The sequence below is a fragment of the Cornus florida genome, unplaced genomic scaffold (genome assembly GCF_030987335.1).
Source record: "Cornus florida cultivar Cherokee Brave unplaced genomic scaffold, ASM3098733v1 CherokeeBrave_3.0.0_Hap2_Chr01, whole genome shotgun sequence".
In the NCBI taxonomy this organism is placed as follows: domain Eukaryota; kingdom Viridiplantae; phylum Streptophyta; class Magnoliopsida; order Cornales; family Cornaceae; genus Cornus; species Cornus florida.
The window spans coordinates 32,644,132-32,666,522 of record NW_026775571.1 but is presented as its reverse complement, the minus strand read 5'-3'; the positions used below and the strand labels follow the sequence as shown (position 1 = coordinate 32,666,522).

General features: G+C 35.8%; 1 protein-coding gene across 3 annotated transcripts; it reads left to right on the top strand.

Annotated features, from left to right (window-relative positions):
• Positions 1-22,139, top strand: LOC132294491 (kinesin-like protein KIN-13A). 3 transcript variants are annotated; one of them, XM_059792382.1, is made up of 15 exons: positions 1-290; positions 398-529; positions 667-916; positions 1,406-1,627; positions 8,760-8,951; positions 10,375-10,479; positions 12,050-12,127; positions 12,342-12,423; positions 14,477-14,639; positions 15,241-15,570; positions 18,807-19,025; positions 19,536-20,397; positions 20,504-20,569; positions 21,354-21,531; positions 21,702-22,139. In XM_059792382.1, the coding sequence occupies exons 3-15, from the start codon at positions 707-709 to the stop codon at positions 21,770-21,772; spliced, it is 2,778 nt and encodes a 925-aa protein (XP_059648365.1). In that variant the 5' UTR covers positions 1-290; positions 398-529; positions 667-706; the 3' UTR covers positions 21,773-22,139. The 3 variants fall into 3 exon arrangements, with proteins under 3 accessions (XP_059648365.1, XP_059648356.1, XP_059648372.1); XM_059792373.1 differs by having other exon boundaries at positions 654-916; XM_059792389.1 differs by having other exon boundaries at positions 654-916; positions 21,354-22,139.
• Positions 22,140-22,391: the final 252 nt, after the last annotated feature.

Below are 22,391 nucleotides of genomic sequence, written 5' to 3'. Positions count from 1 at the left end.
ACTCAATATCCAGATATATATGTACATACATACATGTCTGTATATATGTGTATATATACTTATTTGTCCAGAAAGTATATTATTTGAAGGCGTAATCTCTTTGATATCATCGTTAGGAATTTGAAGAGAGGAGAGAGAATTTTCACGGAGCGTTTTCACATAGAATCAAAAGTTAGGGTTTTGCTAAATTGATTTTGGTTCATTTACAAATTCAATATTAGATAATTTGATTCGACAGATCCCGACGACGACGATTTGGTCTCACAATTGTTTATTGTTGCCTGAATCTGGTACTCTCTCTCTCAATACGACTATACATGTGTTTTATCTTCTTCAATCCGTTCTATTTCTAAAATGTGACAAAATCGTTATATTTTCTTTTTCTTGAAATTTTTAGGGCTACAGTTGAACCTGCCTGCATTTGACGATTATGATCAAATTCAATTGAATTTTAGAATTTGTGAATTTGAATCTCTTTTGCGTCCGACCACTTTCATGCGTTGCTTTGAATTTGATTTTTCCCCTACTTGTGAGTACTTTCCCTCGGATTAGTGGTTTTTTTTTTCATACTTATTATTCTATTTTCAGATGCATGATCTGACAATCTGTAATGGTTATCTACGTTTTTGAATTGCTTTAATTGGTGATTGAAGCATTGATTTCTAGATCTTGAAAATTGGCTCCCCAACGCCGATCACAGCGCCACATGGGTGGCCAGATGCAACAGAGCAATGTTGCAGCCACTGCTCTGTACGAGCACCCCAGTGGAGGGGCCATGCACAATGTGGGTCCCGCCAACGATGCTGGAGATGCTGTCATGGCACGGTGGCTTCAGTCTGCTGGGTTGCAGCATCTGGCCTCGCCCTTGGCTTCCACCAGTATCGACCATCGCCTCCTACCAAACCTCCTCATGCAGGTAACGTAAATGTTGCCCTCTACATTGCTCAAGTCATTACCATGCCCATTTTCTTATTTCATATTTTTCTTTTTGATGAGTGTGCAAAGCTGGTTCTTATTGGGATGTGAAGCCCAAAGCTTTACCATAAAGTTGATATTGCAGTGTCCAATTCAATTTTAACTCAATAATGCCAGTCACTATATTTATGTTGACATTGCCTGTTGAAGAGAATGCAAGACTGATTTATTTAGGCATGCCATTTTTAAAGTTTGCGTTGTATTTCACACCTGATATATATATATATATATATATATATATATATATAAAATTCAATCAGTGTACATGGTTAATTAAATTGACCTTTCTAACCGTTGATTGTTTAATGGGTTTGTGGAGTAGTGTTTGCATCATTAGTAAGTTTAAATGTTGTGCAGTGTTTTGTTTATATAATTTAATGGTATTCAAAACTTTATGAGATACTGAGGCAGTTTGTGATGCTGCATAAAGGGTTATGGAGCGCAATCTTCTGAAGAGAAACAAAGGCTTTTCAAATTAATGAGGAATCTCAATTTTGGTGGAGAATCTGGTTCTGAGCCATACATTCCAACTGCCCAAAGTTTGGGCGGAATAGCCACATCAGATGCTTTCTTCTCTCCCGAGTTCAGAAGTGATTTTGGAGCAGGGCTTTTGGATCTTCATGCTGTGGATGACACAGAGCTTCTATCTGAGGTATGCAAGCACATGAAATTGGCTAGGAAAACTTCTATTGTACTGATGCCATGGAGTTTTGATGCAATCAGTTGGAATTTTTTTTATATATTTATCCATTCATTCATTTTTTTTGGGGGCACTGCGTCCTATTGAAAGGTTTAGATCAATTGCCTGGAGTTATAGTATATAATATTGTTTGAATTGTCTTAATTTTTTTTTTCCCTTTTTTGGTCAAGTAATTGCTTTTCCTTGTTATACAGTAAAATGAATGTTGTATTAAATAAAACCTGAAAAACAAACAATAGCTTTCATTCTATTAGACACTTTGAAATATTAGTTGCAGGAAATTTAAGAAGTAATTCAAAAAGAATGCATTAAAAACCTATGCATAAAAGTCTAATTTGTGGAAGTACTTCTTCGTCGTATTACAATAATAATGTTAATCTTATTAAACTCTCAGCGCAGTTGTTAATTAAATATATGTATATTTTAAAATAGAGAATTTTGGTATGGTGTCTTGACATACAGATAATTATGAAGATTGAAGGCTAAAATCTTTCTCACCTCAAGTGGTAGGAGAACCCAAGTAAAGGGGCAATGTGTGGAGTTGGCTGCGTTCGAATCTGATCCTTGGTACTCATATAAACTTGTATATATAAAATATAAATGTGTCTATCTAGGAATCTTCTGTAGGAGGACTTGATGTTAACATTTCCACATGGAACCACCTTCAAGAAATTACATTTCCCCATTGTTAGGACAATTATGCACGTACGTGTATCAAACAAACGGATGCAATTTATATAACATAAGAAAAAATCATACCATTGAAATAAATTATCAAATAAATATATCTATATATATAAAAGCATCTAGATATAACAATAGCAGTTTTTTTCTCAAATCTATGTACCTTAAACAAATTAAAATATTTAGCATTCTCCTCACTGATATGTGACTTCTCTCTCCTTTATATTCTATGTAACAATAGCAGTTGGAATTTGTTTTCAAAACAGTTGAAATCTGTCTGAAATAGGAGTGTGTGTAAGAGAGTAGGAGATTTTTTTGAAAGGAAAGATTGCATAAGAGAGTCAAAAAATAGATTAAGGAGAATAGATAGAGTCAATTTTGCGATTTATTATAAATAACAATCTATAACTATCAACCATCGCCTAGTTTTTGTAAACAAATTTTTTTTTTTTTTTGATAAGTAATAATAAATTAAAAAAGGCGTTCAATAGGGGAACGCGTCCCATAGACATAAGAGAAACCGGGAACTAAGGCCCCAAAGAATCCCAAAAAGAAATTAAATCATCAGAAGAGGAACAAGAACTTCTGTTCACATAACTGAAGAGATAACGAATAATAAAAAGTTTCAGTGTTGCTGTAGACGACTCCTTTTCTTCAAACATTCTACTATTTCTCTCCTTCCAAATGCACCACCAAATACAATGTGGTACAGTTCTCCAATAAACACTCACACTCCTACTCACACGACAACCTCTCCAAGCATGAATTAGCTCCTTAGTAGAACGTGGCATTACCCAATACATGCCAAATAGCCCAAGAATAAGATTCCAGCAGTCGTGCGCTACAGAACAATGCATTAGGAGATGATCGACTGACTCCCCATTATGCTTACATATGCAACACCAATTAACAAAATAATTTCTCCTTTTTCTCAAATTATTGATCGTCAGAATCTTACCCCAAATGGCGGTCCATACAAAAAAAGCCACCCTATTAGGAGCCATAGAGCGCCATATAGTCTTCCATGGAAAATCATAGGGTGCAAAATTAGACAAACATAAGAACAAAGACCTTACTTCAAAACGACTGTGAGAAGAGGGAATCCAAATCAAATTGTCATAACTCTTGCCAATTCCTTCCTGCCGATACAATTAATCTAAGAAAATGCTCACATCTTCTAACTCCCAGTTCTGAAAAGAGCGCTGAAAAAGAACATTCCACGTAATTCCACTATTATCAAGCTGATAACAGTTAGCTACAATGGCATGTCTTTTAACTGCAATACTATATAATTTGGGGAAAGTACGACATAAAGGTTGATTCCCACACCAAAGATCTTCCCAAAAACGAACGTGACTACCATCACGAACTTTGAATCTAACATGAGGAGAAAAGGCATCCTATCCTTTCCGAATGGATTTCCAAGCCCCAACTCCTCCTGCAATAGAAACCGGACGTGTAGTCCATCCGCAAACATCATCCCCATACCTGCAGGAAACTAATCTACGCCAAGAGCGGTGTCTTTCCTTCCCATATCTCCATAGCCATTTGCCCAAAAGAGCTTGATTAAAAGGAATCAATCGTCTAATGCTGAGACCCCCCAGTTTTATAGGCTTGCAGACTTGCTCCCATCTAACAAGGTGATACTTGAACTCTTCTCCCCTTCCTCCCAAAAGGAAATTCCTTTGAATTTGTTCAATTCTATCAGCAACGGAACATGGAATTTGGAACATAGAAAATAAGTGGGAAGGCTTGATAAAGTGCTCTTGATAAGAGTAACTTTACCCCCCTTTGACAAATATTGCTTCTTCCAACTTGCCAACCTCTTTGCGTACCTATCAACCACAGAATCCCAACTTTCCACTAATCTGGAAGAAACCCCTAGGGGCAATCCCAAGTAAGGGATAGGAAAGGAACTCACCCTACACCCAAGAACTGTAGCTAGAGAAGAGATGTCCTGTACATTCCCGATCGGAACAAGCACACTCTTGGCCACGTTAACCTTTAGCCCTGAGACTGCCTGAAAGCAAGCCAGAATGCATCTCAAATATCTAAGTTGAGACACATCTGCATCACAAAAAACTAGAGTGTCATCTACAAATAACAGATAAGAAATCTCCACCTGATTTGCAATATCTCTTCCCACCTGAAGTCCCTTGATGAGACCTAGATTCTCTGCCCAACGCATAAGTCTGCTTAAGCCCTCCATAACAATAAGAAAAAGAAAAGATGACAATGGATCACCTTGTCTTATACCCCGAGAGCACCTAAAAAAGCCGGCTGGAGAGCCATTCACAAGAATTGAGAACTTAACAAACGAAAGACATGTCGGAATCCATGTCCTCCATCTACTTCCAAACCCCATTCTTTGAAGCAAATAGAGAAGGAAATTCCAATTTACATGATCATAAGCTTTTTCAATATCAAGTTTACACAGAACTCCAGGAACACCATTATGCAACCTTGAATCCACACATTCACCAGCGATAAGAACTGAATCAAGAATTTGCCTTCCTCCAACAAAGGCATTCTGGGAATCTGAAATAATCCCATCCATAACTTCTCACATTCTTTGAGCAAGCACCTTAGCTATGAGTTTGTAAATACAACCCACTAAGCTAATAGGACGAAAATCCTTAATATCTGAAGCGTTTCCCTTCTTAGGGATGACGGCAATAAATGATGCATTAAGCGATATCTTAAATACACCTGTAGAATGGAACTCCTGAAAGGTACTCATCACTTCATTTCTCACAGCCGCCTAACTTTCCTTCAAGAAATGCATAGTAAACCCGTCAGGCCCCGGGGCTTTATCCCCATTGCAATTGGATAAGGCCTCTAGAACTTCTTCTTCAGTAAAAGGAAGCTCTAGCCCATCTCTCTTCATCTCAAAAATAGCCTCAAAAGGAAGACCATCAAGCTTGGGTTGCCAACTTAAAGGTTCTGTATAAAGCTTCTGATAAAAAGAAACGATCCCGCTACGCACCTCTTCCTCCCTCCACAACTCCACGCCTTCTACCCGTATACGTCCTATGTGATTACTCCTTCTATGGGCATTAGCAAGTCTGTGGAAAAATTTTGTGTTACGATCTCCCTCTTTCAGCCAAAGAGCCCGGGATTTTTATCGCCACGAAATCTCCTCCATACAAGCAATCTCAGCAAGAACTGCCTGACAGGAAGCTCTTCTAGTACAAAGAGACTCCACATTCCCACCCGCCTCCTCTAGCCGATCAATCTCAGAAAAATCAGCAAAGATTCTGTTCTTCCTCCATTCAAGGTTCCCAAAAACATCCTTATTCCTTTGCTTAATTAGAAGTTGGTTTAGAGAATGTATTTCTTGAAGGTAATATTTTTTTGAGTTGAAGAGGTGTTTTAATTTAAGAAGGCAACTCTTTAAGAGCTGTTTTCAGTTTAAAAAGTGACTCTCTAGGCAACAGTTAACAGGTTTTTTTTTTTTTTTCTTTGTTTCAATTTTAAAAGATATTAAAGTGTATATAAAAATTAGAAACTCTATACGCTTTTAATAAGAGCATAAATAGATATAGATATCAATCAACAATTTTATTTTGGGGTGGCATAAAATTTAATGTCTGTTAGAGTTAGTGCATTCTGTTTCCTTAGAATATTTTGCGTCATATATTCTGCTGATTTTTAACTAGGTGAAGGAAAATTCAATATATGGATTTAGATAAAGTAGAATGTTTACATGTTCTAAGAGAGGGTATAATGACTAAACAGGACTTAAAACCCACCCCAAATAGCTTGGATTGTTGAGTTGACTTGAGTATTTTAATACGAATCACCTTGACACCATGTTATAAGAAAATTATATTTCTTGGCATTGGCAATGTAAGCATAGGTTTCTGCCTCTGCCAATGGTTTTGGCTTCATCTTCCCAAGAAATGCATGTTCGACCCTATTATGTGGTTACTGGCATTTAAATTAAACTTCTATTGGAGCTGTTGTCGAGGTTCTAACATTCTGTATGTGATATACTTTCAAGATTTAACACTTATGTAATTTACTCTAAACACCATTTAATGGTTTAATTATTTGAACCAGTATAATCCTTTTTGGATTATTGTAATTTCTAGGAATCTAGGTATTCGGTGTGGCCTAATTGAGTTTTACTTGATGAATCATATCTGCCAGAGTCTATTTTCCTCTTTCTTTGGTTCAACAGTTTTCTCTCTTATATTCACGTCCCTGGCTGCTTTTGAACTTGGTTGTCTTCTTCTTCTTCTTCCAAAATTGTAGGTCTATGGATTTGGATATTTGAGACTGATTTTCTTCTTCTTCTTCTTCTTCTTCCCCAATATCTGAGGTATGACGAATGATATGGGGTTCCTGTTAAGGCATATCTCCTTGGCAGAAACCTCCTTAGCAATTTGGAGGAAACATAGGAAAGTAATATTTTCCCAGATTCTCATTCTATTCTGGGGAAAATTGTTGTAATGGTAGTGTCAGACCCTTCTTTACAGTATTTTTTGAGCGTGTCAGACCCTTCTTTACAGGATTTTTTGAGCGAACCCCTAATCCTGTAATCTGTGAATAAGTTGTTGATCAGTACTATTTTTCTTAATCATTTAATTTTAAAGTTCATTTATGCCTTGACATGTCATGTGCTAGTGAGCAAAAAGATAATTATGCTTGTTTGTGATCATTTTTGAATGGGTATATAATTATACTGTTCAGCTGTTGTATGTAGACTGTACAATTTGGATAATTGTTTGATAATACAGATTTGTTTTATTCTGGATGTCCTGTTCTGCTGTTACTACAAAATCCACCATCTGTAGATAGGGCTGCAAATGAAATAAGCTGTTCACGAACAGAACAGCTCGGGCTCAGCTAGTTAAAAGCTCGGCTCAGGTTCGTTCATTAAGTAAACGAGCTGAGCTCGAGCCTATTTTTCAGTCTCATTTGAGAAACGAGCTGAGCTTGAACAATGCTGAGCTCAGCTTGTTGGGCTCGTGAACAAGCTTGTTTAACAAGCCCGTTATATTTCCTATTCTAATATTTAAGATTCTGGCCATATATTATAATTTTAGCCCAAACTTACATTTCAAGCCCACCTTGTTAAGGCCTGTATAGCTAATATACAATATGAGCCACTAGATTGTAATATAATCCAACAAACGTAAACAAACCCTACTAAAAAGAGATGCCATTTCTCTTGAATCCCTACTAACAGCTGACACCCGTCTCCATTGTTCTTTCAAATCTCTTGCTATCCTCTCTTATGCCAGTTCATGGGGTTCTTCCTCGTATCTATTATATCACTCATATTTTATCTCTTTCTCTTTCATCTTTGCCGCAACTTTGAAGAAGACCTGCAAGTGCCATATTTCGCCAGACAGATTACAGGCGTCAATGGTGGTTGAAAAATCAAAAGTTGATGGAGATCGACTACCACAGGACAAGATATTTTTCATCTTCTTTATGTTTATGTATATATATTTGAATATGTTTAAAAATCTGTATCAATATATTTCTATGTGTATATACATGTGTGGTTTTATACATATACTTAAATATTTACATAAATGAGCTTAGCCCGAGCTGAGCCCAAGCTTGACTGAACAATGACAAGCCGAGCCTGAACATAGCCTAGCCAAGCTCGCCCGAACATGAGCCGAGCCCGAACAAGTCTTCGAGTTTGGTGAGTGCCCAAACAACCCCATGCTCGGCTCTGCTCGGCTCGGGTCATTTGTAGCCCTATCTATGGACTGTACCTAGGAAGGGAATATTTTGTACCTATTGGCAGTTTTAAGCAAAACTATTGGTTGTTCTCCTTTGTGCATATGGCATGCATAGAATGTCACAGAACAGAAAAGAAGCATGGGGAGTGAGATCAAGTTGTTCATTTGTGTAGTAAATGTACTGATTATGTGTTATGTAGAGTTTCATTTATTGGCATTTGTTTTCTTATATCTGTTGACAAATGAGTAATGATGAGAGTGAAATTGCCTATATAATAGGATTCTAGAATTAAAAGTTGCAAATGAAACCATTTTTGCCTGTTCTTCCTCTTTTTTTTTTTTTTTTTTTTTTGGTTTTGGGTGGTTCTATGTTAATTCTGTAGTTTTCTTTTTGTGTGGATATGATGAAGTCTATCTCAATGCAAATGGAAATAATCTCAATGCAAATGGATATAACAACAGAATTTTCTGTTTGGGCCTTGGGTTACAGAAAATTCTTCTAAAGTTATATTGAAAGTGTATATTTTTGTGTGTGTATGTGTGGGTGGGGTGGATGCGGCTGAGGTATAAAGTATATTCTTTATACCTGAATTATCAAAAAATAAAAAAGTAAAAAATAGTGGATATTGATGAGTATTTCCTATCTATTTTATTCTTTCATCCTTTTAACAGATCATTGTTTTGTTTTCCCTTTTCAGCATGTTATATCAGAACCATTTGAGCCATCGCCTTTTATGCCTGCTGTCACAAAAGCATTTGACAGTGACTTCAATGTGACAACCAGCAGGCAGCAAAAAGGGCAAACAGATACTGATGCTTCAGTTGGATTACCAATAAATGAAAAAGAGAACAATACAAGGGAAAACAATGTGGCTAAGATCAAAGTTGTGGTATGTTGGTTCTATTGGCAATAAATGCTCTCTCTCTCTCTCTATATATATATATATATATATATATATATATGTATGTATGTAAGTATGTGTGTTATGTTATAATTTCTTCATGACATTTAAACTGGTGGTAGATGTGCGTAGATCCTGTTTAATGTTGGAATGTGTTTCTTGAAAATAATTAAATGTTTGTGGAGCAGATGATCCTATATGGAGATGTCCAGCAAGTTTTATATGTTTGTGAGGAGCCTCTCATAAATGCTGCAGGGAAATTTTTTTTGTTGCATGTTAGTGTGATATTTAATTCTTTTTTTCTAAGTTAAACTGTTGCTACTGGCTTACCTACCAAGATGTAGCTAAAATGTGAGGCTTAAATGTTGGAGAAACTTGTGACATGTTTTCTTATGCTAAAGAGTTCCTGAAATATGAAAGTTGAAAGTTATTACAAATGTCATGATAAGCTTGTAGAAATGTATGAATACCATGGCTGGTGTTACATAAAATGAGAGTGATAAAAGCCCTTTTGATTTTGTCCAACAAATATACATCATTCTCTCTCCTCTTTATCCCACTTTTGGATGGAAGCAAAATGGTGGGTTCAGAGGGATGCTTCATCCCTCCTTTCGTCCTTCCTCTCTTCCTCTCCCCTCTTCCCAAAAACAGAAGCTTGCTCCATCCCTCCTCCCTCTTCGTTCCCTCCAACCAAATGTAGGCTTAATATGCATTTATATTTACGTTGCAGCTTGCGCTTAGGTTACAGGAGACCTTGGCGCTTTAATGCGCCTTGAGCTGATGTTTCTGGTTTATTCGAAACAAGCCCCACCCTTTCCTAAAACCACTACAGCGTTATTTGGTGAATTTTTTTTTTTTTTTCTTTTCTTTTCATTGACTGGTTAACTATCATGAAGGGAATTGATTTTGTAATCTTTGTAGTATACTGGCTATTACTTGGTGCACTGAAAATTTTGGACCAACAAGCATGAAAGCGTAGATTCAAGCCTAAAAGCAGCTGCTTTGTGCAAAATAATGTCAAAGGTTTAAGTTTGTCCTAAAATATTTCCCTCATAGCACCCTACATAGGTAGGACCCGCATTGGGCAATAGCTTTTATGACGTAGAATTTTCGGAGAGGTGGCATGGATCCGACAACCCCCCTTGTGTATGATTGTCAGTGTGAAAATTATGTACATTTGTTGTTTGGGTGATTGTTTTCTTTGTATATATTGATGGCTCCATATTAGATTTTTACTTTTACATTTTTTTCTGGCCTTACATGTCCCAAATCTTCTTTAGATAGGTTAATCATGCAAGCAAAGGGTTATGTTTGTGGTATTTTTACATTTTTTATATTCAGGAACTGCTAATTTGTCAAATGATTGAAATTTATATAAGTTGAGAATTGTTCACATTGATGTTTGTATCAGGTGCGTAAAAGACCTTTAAACAAGAAGGAAATTGCTCGGAAGGAGGAGGACATTGTGACTGTGTACGACAATGCTTATTTAATTGTCCATGAACCCAAGCTAAAGGTCTGGATAAATCTTAGCTGCTAATAAGTCGGTAATTAATAGGGTAAAATGCAGAAAACCCCTTGAATTATCACATTTTGGCATATTACCCCCTTGAACTATCAATTTGAAATTATATTGTTGCCATGGATGCCTTTTGTATTCCTTTGGGAGTGCTACCCTCCTTTAATGAATTCTTACTCAAAAATAAATAAAAAATTTCATTTGGCAAAAAAAAAAAAAAAAAAACCCTGAATTATCAGTTAAGTACTTAATTCAATGTCCCCCCAATGTCTGTTTTCCGTTAAGTGCTGTTAACGGTTAGTGAAAGTAGTACCAAAATACCCTTGAAGAATAAATAGGAAAAAGCAGAAAACATGGTGACATAAGTTAGATTACCTAAATGGCGTTGTTCAAGTGGCTATCACTAGTAGGAAAATATCGCTATTGCCGACAACACTTTGCTGATTTTGGTTAGACGATTTGGAGCCGATTTTTTATGCACAATTGTGAATTATTCTAATGCAATGGTACACGATTTCATTCTCTGTCTCTCTCTCACAAAGAGTCTCGAAATTCTTATTGAAGTTTTTTGGGAATAAAGTAAGGGTTCTATATTCTCGTCATGGTGGAAAGTTATGGCTTTTAGGTTTATATACACACACACATATATGTTCTGCTACACAATCTCAAAACTTAGGCTCCATTTGAAAACTTGGATTTGATGTAGTTCAAGACAGTAGCGCTGCCACGGCAACTGCCGTTGCTAAGGCAGAGCGTGGCTAAGTATGTTCCTCTAGAGGGAATGAAGAGCAATTACAACTGCTGTTGAAAACCAAAATTGATTACTATCACTGGCATATGCTAAGTATGTTTCTTGAGCTTCCACTATGCTTCAAATTGTACTCTTGTGCACAGATGCTTTATTGGCAAAATTTGAGGCATAAATAGAGTCCTCAAGCATGGGGCTTAACTTTTATTCACCAGGTCTTACCACAAAGCTCTAAGCACCATGAAAGGCTAGTTGAGTGTGTGTGTGTGTGTGTATGGATTATATTTCGGTGATGTATTTTGTTTCAAGATTACTTCAAAACTACGAAAGGCAAGGTTAAGAAATTATTTCAATATCCAACAACAGATTCAGAAATAAGGGCTTCCTTGATATATATATATATATATATATATATATATATATATATATATATAGAGAGAGAGAGAGAGAGAGAGAGAGAGAGAGAGAGACCCTATATTCTATACAATTTTTTGTTCATTTGCTGTTGCTTTTTGACCGTTCACGTGTGATCGTTGAAAAGAGACAGAAGTGTAGAACCGCCAGCCATTACAAAAAATTAATACAACATATACTTCGACTTTTACTGTTTCTATTTTTACATTATTTAATTAGGGGGGGGGGGGGGGGGGGGGGGGGGGAATTTTACGAATAGTTCGGAGGGGTTTCCTGCCAAATTGATAGTTCATGGTGTAATATGCAAACGTGATATTTCTTGGGATTTTCTACATTTTACCCTATTTGTATTTTTCTTTGTTATGTTCGGTGGGATGAACTAACTTTTCGTTTGACATGAAAAAGGTGGACTTGACTGCTTATGTGGAGAAGCATGAGTTCTGTTTTGATGCTGTTCTAGATGAGCTAGTAACCAATGATGAGGTAAAATCTTCATTTATTTGAGATTTATTGACTTCTGTTTTGATATACAAAATAGGTCATGAAATTTATGTCAGTCCTTATATAAGCTTTGCTTGAATTAAGAGTTAACTTTGTCCTTTTTCCTTTTTCTTCGTAAATGAGTTTCTTCACTCGTGATTGTATGGTTAAAGTTTTTTTTTTTTTTGTTTTTGTTTTTTTGTGCTTACTTGAACAGGTATATCGAGTTACCGTAGAGCCAATTATCCCTACCATTTTTCAGCGAACAAAAGCAACATGTTTTGCATATGGTCAAACGGGTGTGTAGAAACTTCTTCACTCTTCCTTATTGCACTTTCAGTATGCACCATCAACTGCAGTTCCTGCTTCTTGTTATATGCTTCTCAAAGGAAAATATATTTTTGATGAAATGTCAAATTAGGGTTGTTAGGTCATTGAGTCATGTGTTGGCAAACACCTAATATATATTACCTGGACTTGGGTGTGTGTAGTGTTTGATCTACTTGAATCCCAAATCTTAAGCTACGTGGACACGTGTCCAAAAATTGGATACTGTATGTAGACACGTACTATGCATTTAAATGCATTATAATTTGATTTTTAATATTATTGTTATACAAGAATATACTCAATTATTGCTCAAATTAAATGGAATGTGATAAAGGAAAAGGGTTTTTGTCATATCTGCTATTAAATTTGAGTGTTTTCTTCTTCAGCCATGCCATGTGAAGGATCGGGGTATCAAAGCTCAATGTGTGTCAGACACATGCGTCATGTCATGTCTAACAGATGTACATAAAGAGAAATAAGAGGGTCCATGTAACAAAGTTTCTAATTGAAACTTGGTTATTAGTGTTTCAAAAGTCACGAGTCATTTATCTACAACCATAAGAAGATGATTGACATGAAGATCAACAAAGAACACGTTGAAAATCTCTTAAGCTCAAACACTTTTTTAGGTTAATGGTAAATGAGATCTTTGAAACATTTTTGACCTAGATTTGATCTATGCAAGGCTTAAAATTTTGTTTTAAACATATTCTCAAAATTAGAGTTTGATCCTAAGATATTTTAAAGAATATAAACAAGTCTTAAATTGGGAATTTTCGCAAATCAATCGACAATTTACCAGAATTATTTTATTTTATTTTTATTGAAGTTCAGAATAACACAATTGATTGTTGGATCGATCAAAACCATGACGATGCCTCTCATAGAAAGTTCGATCTATCAAAGTATTGGCTGAGTCACTTGATTGGTTCATATGTGCAGAACCATATTTTTGAAAAATCTTACCAAACATTTTTTAAAAAGGATTTTACATAATTCTGTGATTGTTCCCTCACTGTTGTAGGTTATTTGTTAGTTTTCTCTTGCGTCTTGTGATTTTGCATCATCATTATTAACTTTTTTATATCTTGGATTGGCCTCTGTACGGTATGTATATGAAGAATTTCCCCAGTTAAGTTACAATATATTGCATTTAGAAATCAGGATAAAATATAGGAGCTCGAGAGTCAGATATCCCATCCAATGTTTGTTAATAGTTATTGGTAGTAATGCCTATTATGCCAATTCTTTTATCGGTATCACCCAGATTTGTGTTTTTTTTTTTTCTTCTTCTTCTTTCAATCTCTTTTCTTGTCTCTCACTAAAATATATTGCTTACTGATGTATCATTTTTCTAAATATTACAAAGAGATAAAGAAAGGGGTGGGAGGTGTAATAGGCATTTAGGCTCTGCCTGGTTTTTAGTGAAATCGTTTTTATGTGAAGTCTTTGTCTTGATAAGAATAATTATCAGGACTTGGTATTAAGGGGATGTTACTCTATTCAATTCTGAAGCAAATTGGGAAGATGTGAAATAAAAAAATTATGCTTAATGAGGAAACTATATTTAGGCAAATGGCCTTGAAGGGAAAACTTAAGAAATTTCAGGAACTGTTCTTGGATAAAGAATGCAACAATATTAGCGAAGCCTTGTGTCAAGACTAATTAAGTATCAATCTTTTAATGTTTCTGCAGAAGGTTGACAATCATGCAGTGCAAAATTTCAAAAGCTGATGGATAACTACTCATGGGCAACGAGGAAGTTTTATCTTTGTTGTCTTGTTAGATTAGTTTTTACTAATGAAGATCATCAATTTAATAGATTTGTGGTGGTGTGGGGGATCTGTAGAACAAAAACTAACTATTTGCAGCAATTTGCATCAAAATAAAATGAAGGCACTTTGTTTCAATATTTTGATTTGGTTTGATTCTTACTGCTGCTATTGCTTCTACCTATTCTTGCACCTGTGCCAGTTCTTAACTATAATTTGGAGAATAAAATGCTGCCATTTTTAACTTCAGGGAGTGGTAAGACGTTTACGATGCAACCATTACCTCTGAGAGCTGTAGAAGATCTCCTCAGATTGTTGCATCAGCCAACTTACCGCAGTCAGAGATTCAAGTTGTGGCTTAGCTTTTTTGAGATATACGGCGGGAAACTCTTTGATCTTCTCAGTGATAGGAAGTTAGTGTTTCTCATTGATTTTGGCTTTTAATTCATCATTTTCTTGTCATGGGATCTTGATGCCTGTAACTGATTAAACAGATAATTGATACGAAGGTTTTGAACATGTGCACATTCTAATTGACAATAATCTCTCATTCATTCTGGTTTCTTTGTTATATTGTTTTACAGTCTGTATTTACTCCTACCAAGAAAGAAGCATGGGTTGGGGGGACCTCTTTTATGGGTATACTTTTTGGCAAAGTCGAGGGAGTTTTGGTGGCAGACCTGATCTTTGCCACTAATATATTGTTACAAGTTTTGTGGAAGGGTGTGATTTTTTTAGTCAGCCTACTTCGGGCCTTGAAGTGTTTTGACTGGATCATGATGGTGTTAGGTTTTGAATTCTCCGTAACGCTAGTCGTCTGAAAGCATTACATGTGCTATGTCAAACATATGCATAAATAAATAGTGCATGTGTTTAAGATTCTTTATACATACTGGCATACCTACAAACACATTGCATTTATATGTGTTAATTAGTGAACATAATGCATCTGTAAATGCTTGATGTGTGCACAATTATACATATTGACTGGTAATAACCTTTCATTTTTCGCAGGAAGCTTTGTATGAGAGAAGATGGACGGCAACAAGTTTGCATTGTTGGACTGCAAGAATTTGAAGTTTCAGATGTACAGATTGTTAAAGAATTTATTGATAGGGGAAATGCAGCAAGAAGTACTGGCTCTACTGGTGCCAACGAGGAATCTTCAAGGTCACATGCGATTTTACAACTTGTTGTTAAAAAGCACAATGAGATAAAAGACTCCAAGAGGAACAATGATGCAAATGAGTCTAAGGGTGGGAAGGTTGTGGGGAAGATTTCTTTTATTGATCTTGCTGGTAGTGAAAGAGGTGCCGACACAACTGATAATGACCGACAAACAAGGTATGCTTTCTGCTAATAATAGTAAAATTCAGAAATAGACATGACTATCTAGACATACATTTTGTTATATTTCAATAATTTTGGATTTTTACTACAATAATTTGTAGCGATTTGATTTTTAGGTTTATCATCTAGCAACTATCTTTACAATTCTCTAATAAATTTCCATCTATTTTCTGAAAATTGTACCATCTATATTTGCTTTATTATTTGATGGGTAGCCCATGGCTTTGTTCTCTCTGGCTTGCCCCTAGTGCCACACTTCCAAGTCCTAAGTTCTTTATGGTCATCTCTGTAGCTGTAATGACCCTATACTGGGACAATCTCATTGCATGTGGCGACATCCAATTGGACTACAGGTGGACAGCGACTTGATTTCATGAGATCCCCACATTGGCAAAGCACTGGCTTGCCCTCACCCTTGAACTATAGATAGACTTGACTTTACATTTAGGTTGAGTTACTCTCACCTTTCACCAGATGAAACTTTTTGAAAAATGACTTTGACCTCCCCTGTCAGAGTTAGAGCTGTTAGGTGAGTCAACCGGTTATTAAAAAAAAAAAAAAAATACTACTTTACCCTCTTGTCTAAATATCATTAATTGCTGACGTTTTGATGATGTAATTAATATATTTTAGATGGACAAATTCATAATTCATCTCTCAGGGTAGCGCATGACATTTCATTGGCAAGAAACACACACACACACCCACTTCGCCCTTTTGGGGACTCGAACCCTCACCATCCACTATGGGAGGTAGAGGAGATACCACTAGGCCACAAGGCCCTTGGGATCTATTTAGGGTTTTATTCTTATACTTCCATTTATGGTTTGATTAGATCATTTATGGTTTGATTAGATTCAATTTCTGATTAGAAGAAGGAGAATTCCAATCTGTTGCAAAATGAAGGAAATGTCTAGATTGGAGAAAAGAGAGGAGAGAACTGAGTGGACAGCACTGGTTCTCCCAATTAATTGAAAAGGACTGTGAAGAATATTGCAAGCAAGCGAAAGACATACTTGTGCTTGGTGCTTTTTCCTTGAAGAACAGACCCAGGATTCTTTCTCATATTCATATATTAATTATTCACTGCCAAAACCAGATTTTATTTCTGATTCAGGTCCATAGCAGCTACCCAATCTACTAATTCTTACTTTAAGTTGAAGAATTCGACTGTGTTTCTCCCTCTATTTTTCCTCAAATCCAGAGATCCTTAGACCTGTGTATAAGCACATACATATGTGCATATATGTAGATATAGATTCATGGAAATCAGTGAATAAGGGAATCCGTATATGTATAGATATATGTATTTAAGTGCATTAATATATGCTTATGTATAGAAATATGCACTATATATTAATAATTGTAAATCACAGAGGAGGATAGAAGATGGATTAGCTGTAAATTGGGTTTGTAAATTAATTTTGTAAAATTAACAAATTTATTTGTAATGTGTAAGTACAGACTAAATACTTTATATGATAAAGCATTGTTTTAATTTTAGTTAGTTTATAAACTTTGCAAATTCAATTTCAATGCAAATAAAATAATGTATGTATTTATATATAATTTTAAAGTTAATATGCTAAATATGTCTAGAGGCCCTATTTGGCCTTGTGTAGTTCTCTTGGGATGCGCTCCCCTTTTGAGTGCTTTTATACAATTTTACTTATTAAAAAAAAAAAAAAAAAAGTTAATATGCTAAATATGTATTTAATATGTTAAGATGCATATAGATGATTTTTACTTATATATTTATTAATAAATTAGTATAAATGGCTGGGTTATGGCTTGAGGGCATTTTTGTCATATCATTATGTGGGTATAGCAGACAGTTCAAATAATTACAATGTTAATTTTGTAATTTAGTTGTACTCAAGGGTAATATTGGTACTTCACTCCAATTCTACGGGTCACTTAATATCAGGGGCTATTTGTGATTGCCAAACCACGGGATGTTGACTTCATATTTGACCAAAGCTTCATCTATGGGTGAAAAGTCCAAACCGCAGGGAGATTGGGGTTATTCATCCATACATTTTAAGACTGACCTCATAACCCCATACTAAAGTAAGACACTATTAACTAGAGTTCAATCTCTTTGGACTTGGGCAATCCTAAAGGCAAGGCCCTGAACTCAAGAAGTCTGGTGACTTGACACTGCCACTTCTCTGTGTTTTACAAGTTAGTCTGCATTTCCACCTAGCTCAGTCAATCTGAGATATCCATGGCATTACATTAATGTCTTCCGATCCTACTCGAGCACAAGAACTTTTAAATACAATGTAACAGTTACATGTGACGTAAAACAATTCAACACTTCGATAAATGGCAGAAGATGACTCAATTCAAAATTCTTCAAAATTTTTTTTTTTTTTTGGTTGGGGTGGGGAGCTATAAAAATATATTGCAGTAAATCAGCAAAAATGGATTAGAATAGAGCTGTGAAAGGCTATACAACAGTTTAATAGAGCAAAAGCAGAGCACTGATTGATTCTTTAACAAACCCAGAAATTAACAAAGAATGAAAAAAATAACCAAAGCATAGAAATCACTTTGGCGTAGATTGTAGAGAGTTTCTAGTTCAAGAGACAGAGAGAAGTCTACTGGCTGAGTGGTTGTTGGTCTCATATACAACAAGATTGTGGATAGAAGATGATATCCATACCTGTCAAGATCGAGAGTAAGTATTTGAATTGGCTGCTGCTAGTTAGAGACAGAGAGCGAGAGATGATAACACAAAATAGACTCAGATACTACAGAGGGAACTGAGAACACTAAATTGATAGAAGGATCATCAGAATTCAATCCTAAACAATGAACAATTCATCATCCACTCCATAATGATTCTATCCTTGTGAGATATTAATTTTTGGGACCAGTAAGGCTCTTATGGACTATGTGATCGTACAATTTATTTATTTATTTTTTTTGACAAGTACGGGACCATATAATTTGACAATCTGGGTCATTGTTTTAACAACCATGCTTACATCTTATAACTCACATTCTACAGCTTCTAATCTGTTATGCTTATTGGCTGGATTTACTATTGCCAGCTTTTGTGTTCAAAATTTTGCTTTAATAGTGTTTCACCCAATTGTATGATCTCTTTTTGTTCTATCGCCTTTTGTATATTAGTTGTTCAATATCTCTACTCATCTGGTAAATGATATGAATATATACTTGGTATTGCATTTATCTGATACTATTGTTCTGGTTCATTGCAGGATTGAGGGAGCTGAAATCAACAAGAGTCTTTTGGCTCTAAAGGAGTGTATTCGTGCTCTTGACAATGATCAGATTCATATTCCATTTCGTGGGAGCAAACTTACTGAGGTGCTTCGTGATTCCTTTGTTGGCAATTCAAGGACTGTGATGATATCTTGCATTTCTCCAAATGCTGGTTCATGTGAACATACACTTAATACTTTGAGATACGCTGATAGGTATGTGCTTTTTCAGCTTGAGGCTTAATAAAGTATATTACTTGGGGCTAATTTGGTACTCGCTTCTGTTTTGCATTTTTGATTTCATATGGAGTAGAAGCAGTGCTTTTCTTTTACTGTGATTCATTCTGAAACAGAAACATGTTGCACAATGTTTCAAAGCAAAAAATAAAAATAAAAATAAAAAAATAAATTTTTTTTTTGAGAGTTTGTAGTAGAATATGGTATTTATATTACAGAGTTTTTTTAGGAAGTTCCCGCTACAATAGCGCTAAAACAAGTGAAAGCGATTTTATTTCTTCCGAATTTGGATCTTTCTCTAAAGAATATGTGGTACTGTGCAAAATGCAACAATTACCAAACACGCTTTCATCACTTGTTTCTATTTTTCACCGGATGCACAACAGAAACACAAAACAAAATAGTTACCAAACAGGCCCTTAGCCTTAGTGATTGTATGTATCATTTTCTATGTACTTTGCAGCTGAAAGATAAGTATCAAATGAACAGGGTTAAAAGTCTTTCCAAAAGTGGAAATGTGAAAAAGGATCAAGTTGCGAGTTCATTACCACCCCCTAATAAGGAATCTTCATCTGCATCATCTTTTCCCGTTTCTGCTGACGTGGAGGATGTTTATGAGCAGCATCAAGAAGTTAAAGCAGTGGATGCAGGTAGAACGGCTGTAGAGAGAGAAAATCCTGTTGATTTTGGCAAACAACCTTCTGGTTTTCCATCAAAGTATCCCTTGAACGGGCGGGAGGAAAGCAGTGTGACTTCTGGAACCGCTGAAAAGGAGAAGGTTGAAATGAAAAATACTTTTGGTGGTTCTACAACTACAACAACCGCCACCAAGCCTTCTACAGCTCAAAAACTATATTCATCATATTCCCAAAATTCAGTTGACACAGAAGAGAAAATGCAGAAGGTTGAATTGAAAAATACTTTTGGTGGTTCTACAACTACAACAACAACCAAGCCTTCTACAACTCAAAAGTTATATTCATCATATTCCCAAAATTCAGTTGATACAGAAGAGAGAGTGCAGAAGGTTGAGATGAAAAATACTTTTGGTGGTTCTACAACTACAACAACAACAACCAAGCCTTCAACAACTCAAAGACTATATTCCCAAAATTCAGTTGATACAGAAGAGAAAGTGCAGAAGGCGTCATCACCTCGGAAGAGAGCTTACAGGGATGAAAAATTGGAAAAGCTGGGAAACTGGGTGAGAAGAGATGGTAGTGGATTGGAAATTCCTACCCCAAGTTATAAGCAGCAGAATAAGAGCAATTCTGATGAAAACAATGTGGGGCCCAAGCAATATGAACCTGAACCAGCGCTTCATGATGGGAATATCAATGAAATACTTGAGGTTGGTTAAAAATGTGGCATTGTGTATTCGTTCCGTTTAGTTATAGTAGAAGCTTTTTTTGCTGTACATTATCGTTCAATCTTCTTATTCCGTTTGCACTATGTAGGAAGAAGAGGCCCTAATTGCAGCCCATAGAAAAGAAATTGAAAATACAATGGAGATTGTTCGTGAAGTAAGTGAACTGTTCCATCTTTCTGCCCCTCTTAGGTTTTACCTTTTTCTGACATTAAGCTGCTTTGATTGTAATACTTTTGAACTTTGTCATTAGGATACATTTTGGTTTTGTAAGGAAGTAAATGATATAACTTTTTTTTATTGTGTTTGAACTGGGCCTTATTTAGTTTCTCATATGACATATAGAAAGATTCTATTTTCATTCTTTAGGAGTTTATTAGTGTGTTCAATTTCATTTTTAATAAAATGACATGAATGATTTTTTCTGCTGACTGCTCCATTTGAAAGGGATTTACCTTTTAAGTGCTTTAGAGAGAAAATGCACTATAATATATACAGAGAAACAATTAGAAAGGAATTAATTATCTATATAGGATATCAACGCATGCCAATTATCAACCCAGCACTCAGCAGTGTTTTGCAAAGTTCACCTGTGGATTATCTATTGTAGGATGCCATGGTTTTGCGAGTCTCATAAGAGCTCATGGTACTGTATGATTATAACCAAGTAGTCTTTTGCATTTTCCCAATAATTTTCGAGGAGCAATGGTTTGCCTATTTTTGCAACTCTGTTCTATGGATCTTAAACTGTGATTGCTTATTTTTAACGTGGATTTTTGACTAGTATCTGAAAGATTGATTATTGTTCCTCCTTAATATCATTTGCTTCTCAATTAAAGTCGAAAAAAGATAAGAAACAAATAGGAGGGATAAGAGTTACTGTCAGAAGTATATGGTAATTTTGTTTGGAAGTGCTTAACCTCTTTGGGTATGGATGGCAGGAGATGAAATTGTTGGCGGAAGTAGATCAACCAGGAAGCCGCATTGACAATTATGTGTCACAGTTGAGTTTTGTGCTCTCGCGCAAAGCAGCAGGTCTGGTCGGTCTACAAGCTCGCCTGGCCAGGTTCCAGCATCGACTAAAAGAACAGGAGATACTGAGTAGGAAGAGAGTACCCCGTTAAGTACCTACTTTGCCTCTCTGATGAACCAAATGGCATAATCACCTATTCCTTGTGTATCTTACCGAAATACATCACTGGAAAATCTGAATTTGGAGCAATTTGTGCAATTTTCATATTCTGTTTTTGTTATTTACCCCGGTGCTGAAGCAGGAAGCTGTTTTTCAGTCATTTTAGGAGGAGGAACCAAAGGCACTGCAGAGCTCCACTGTATGTCTGTCTTGTATTCAAGCGATTAGCGGACCGCATCCAGACTTGTGGCTTAGACAATCATGGTGGGGATTTATGGCTGTTGGTGGTGGTTGTTTGATCAAGTGTAATAATATTTCAGATAAGTCTGATGTGTTCTTGTCGAGTCCAATGGGTTTCTTGACTTTGGCCTTTTGATGGTGACCCTGTATAATGTTTCCATAGGACATATGTTTCAAGAAAAGAAGTGAAAAAAAGACAGTTGATGATTTCCATGACCTCTCACAGAATTGCATTTGTTTTTTATTTTGCAAGTATTTTGGTTTGTCTAGCACTCGATTTGAATCGTTTGTATATAAATGATTTGCATTCAAATAGAACCACAAGGCTATTGTCCTTCCTGTTAATTAAACGTCATTCATTGTGTTGTGTTGAAAACAATCCAAATATGCTTGGCTTCTCTCAGAAAAGATCATCCAATGAATCAAATCATTCCTAACACTGAATGTTAAATGCGTCAGTTGATTCTGAGACAACACAGGAAAATATCCGAAAACTCGGAACATGATATAACTCAAACAGGCTGCGTTGGAGAAGCTATTTTTATTTTCTTGTGACTCCGCGACGATCAGAGTAGACATTGAATACCAGAACGAACACCAAGCTCAA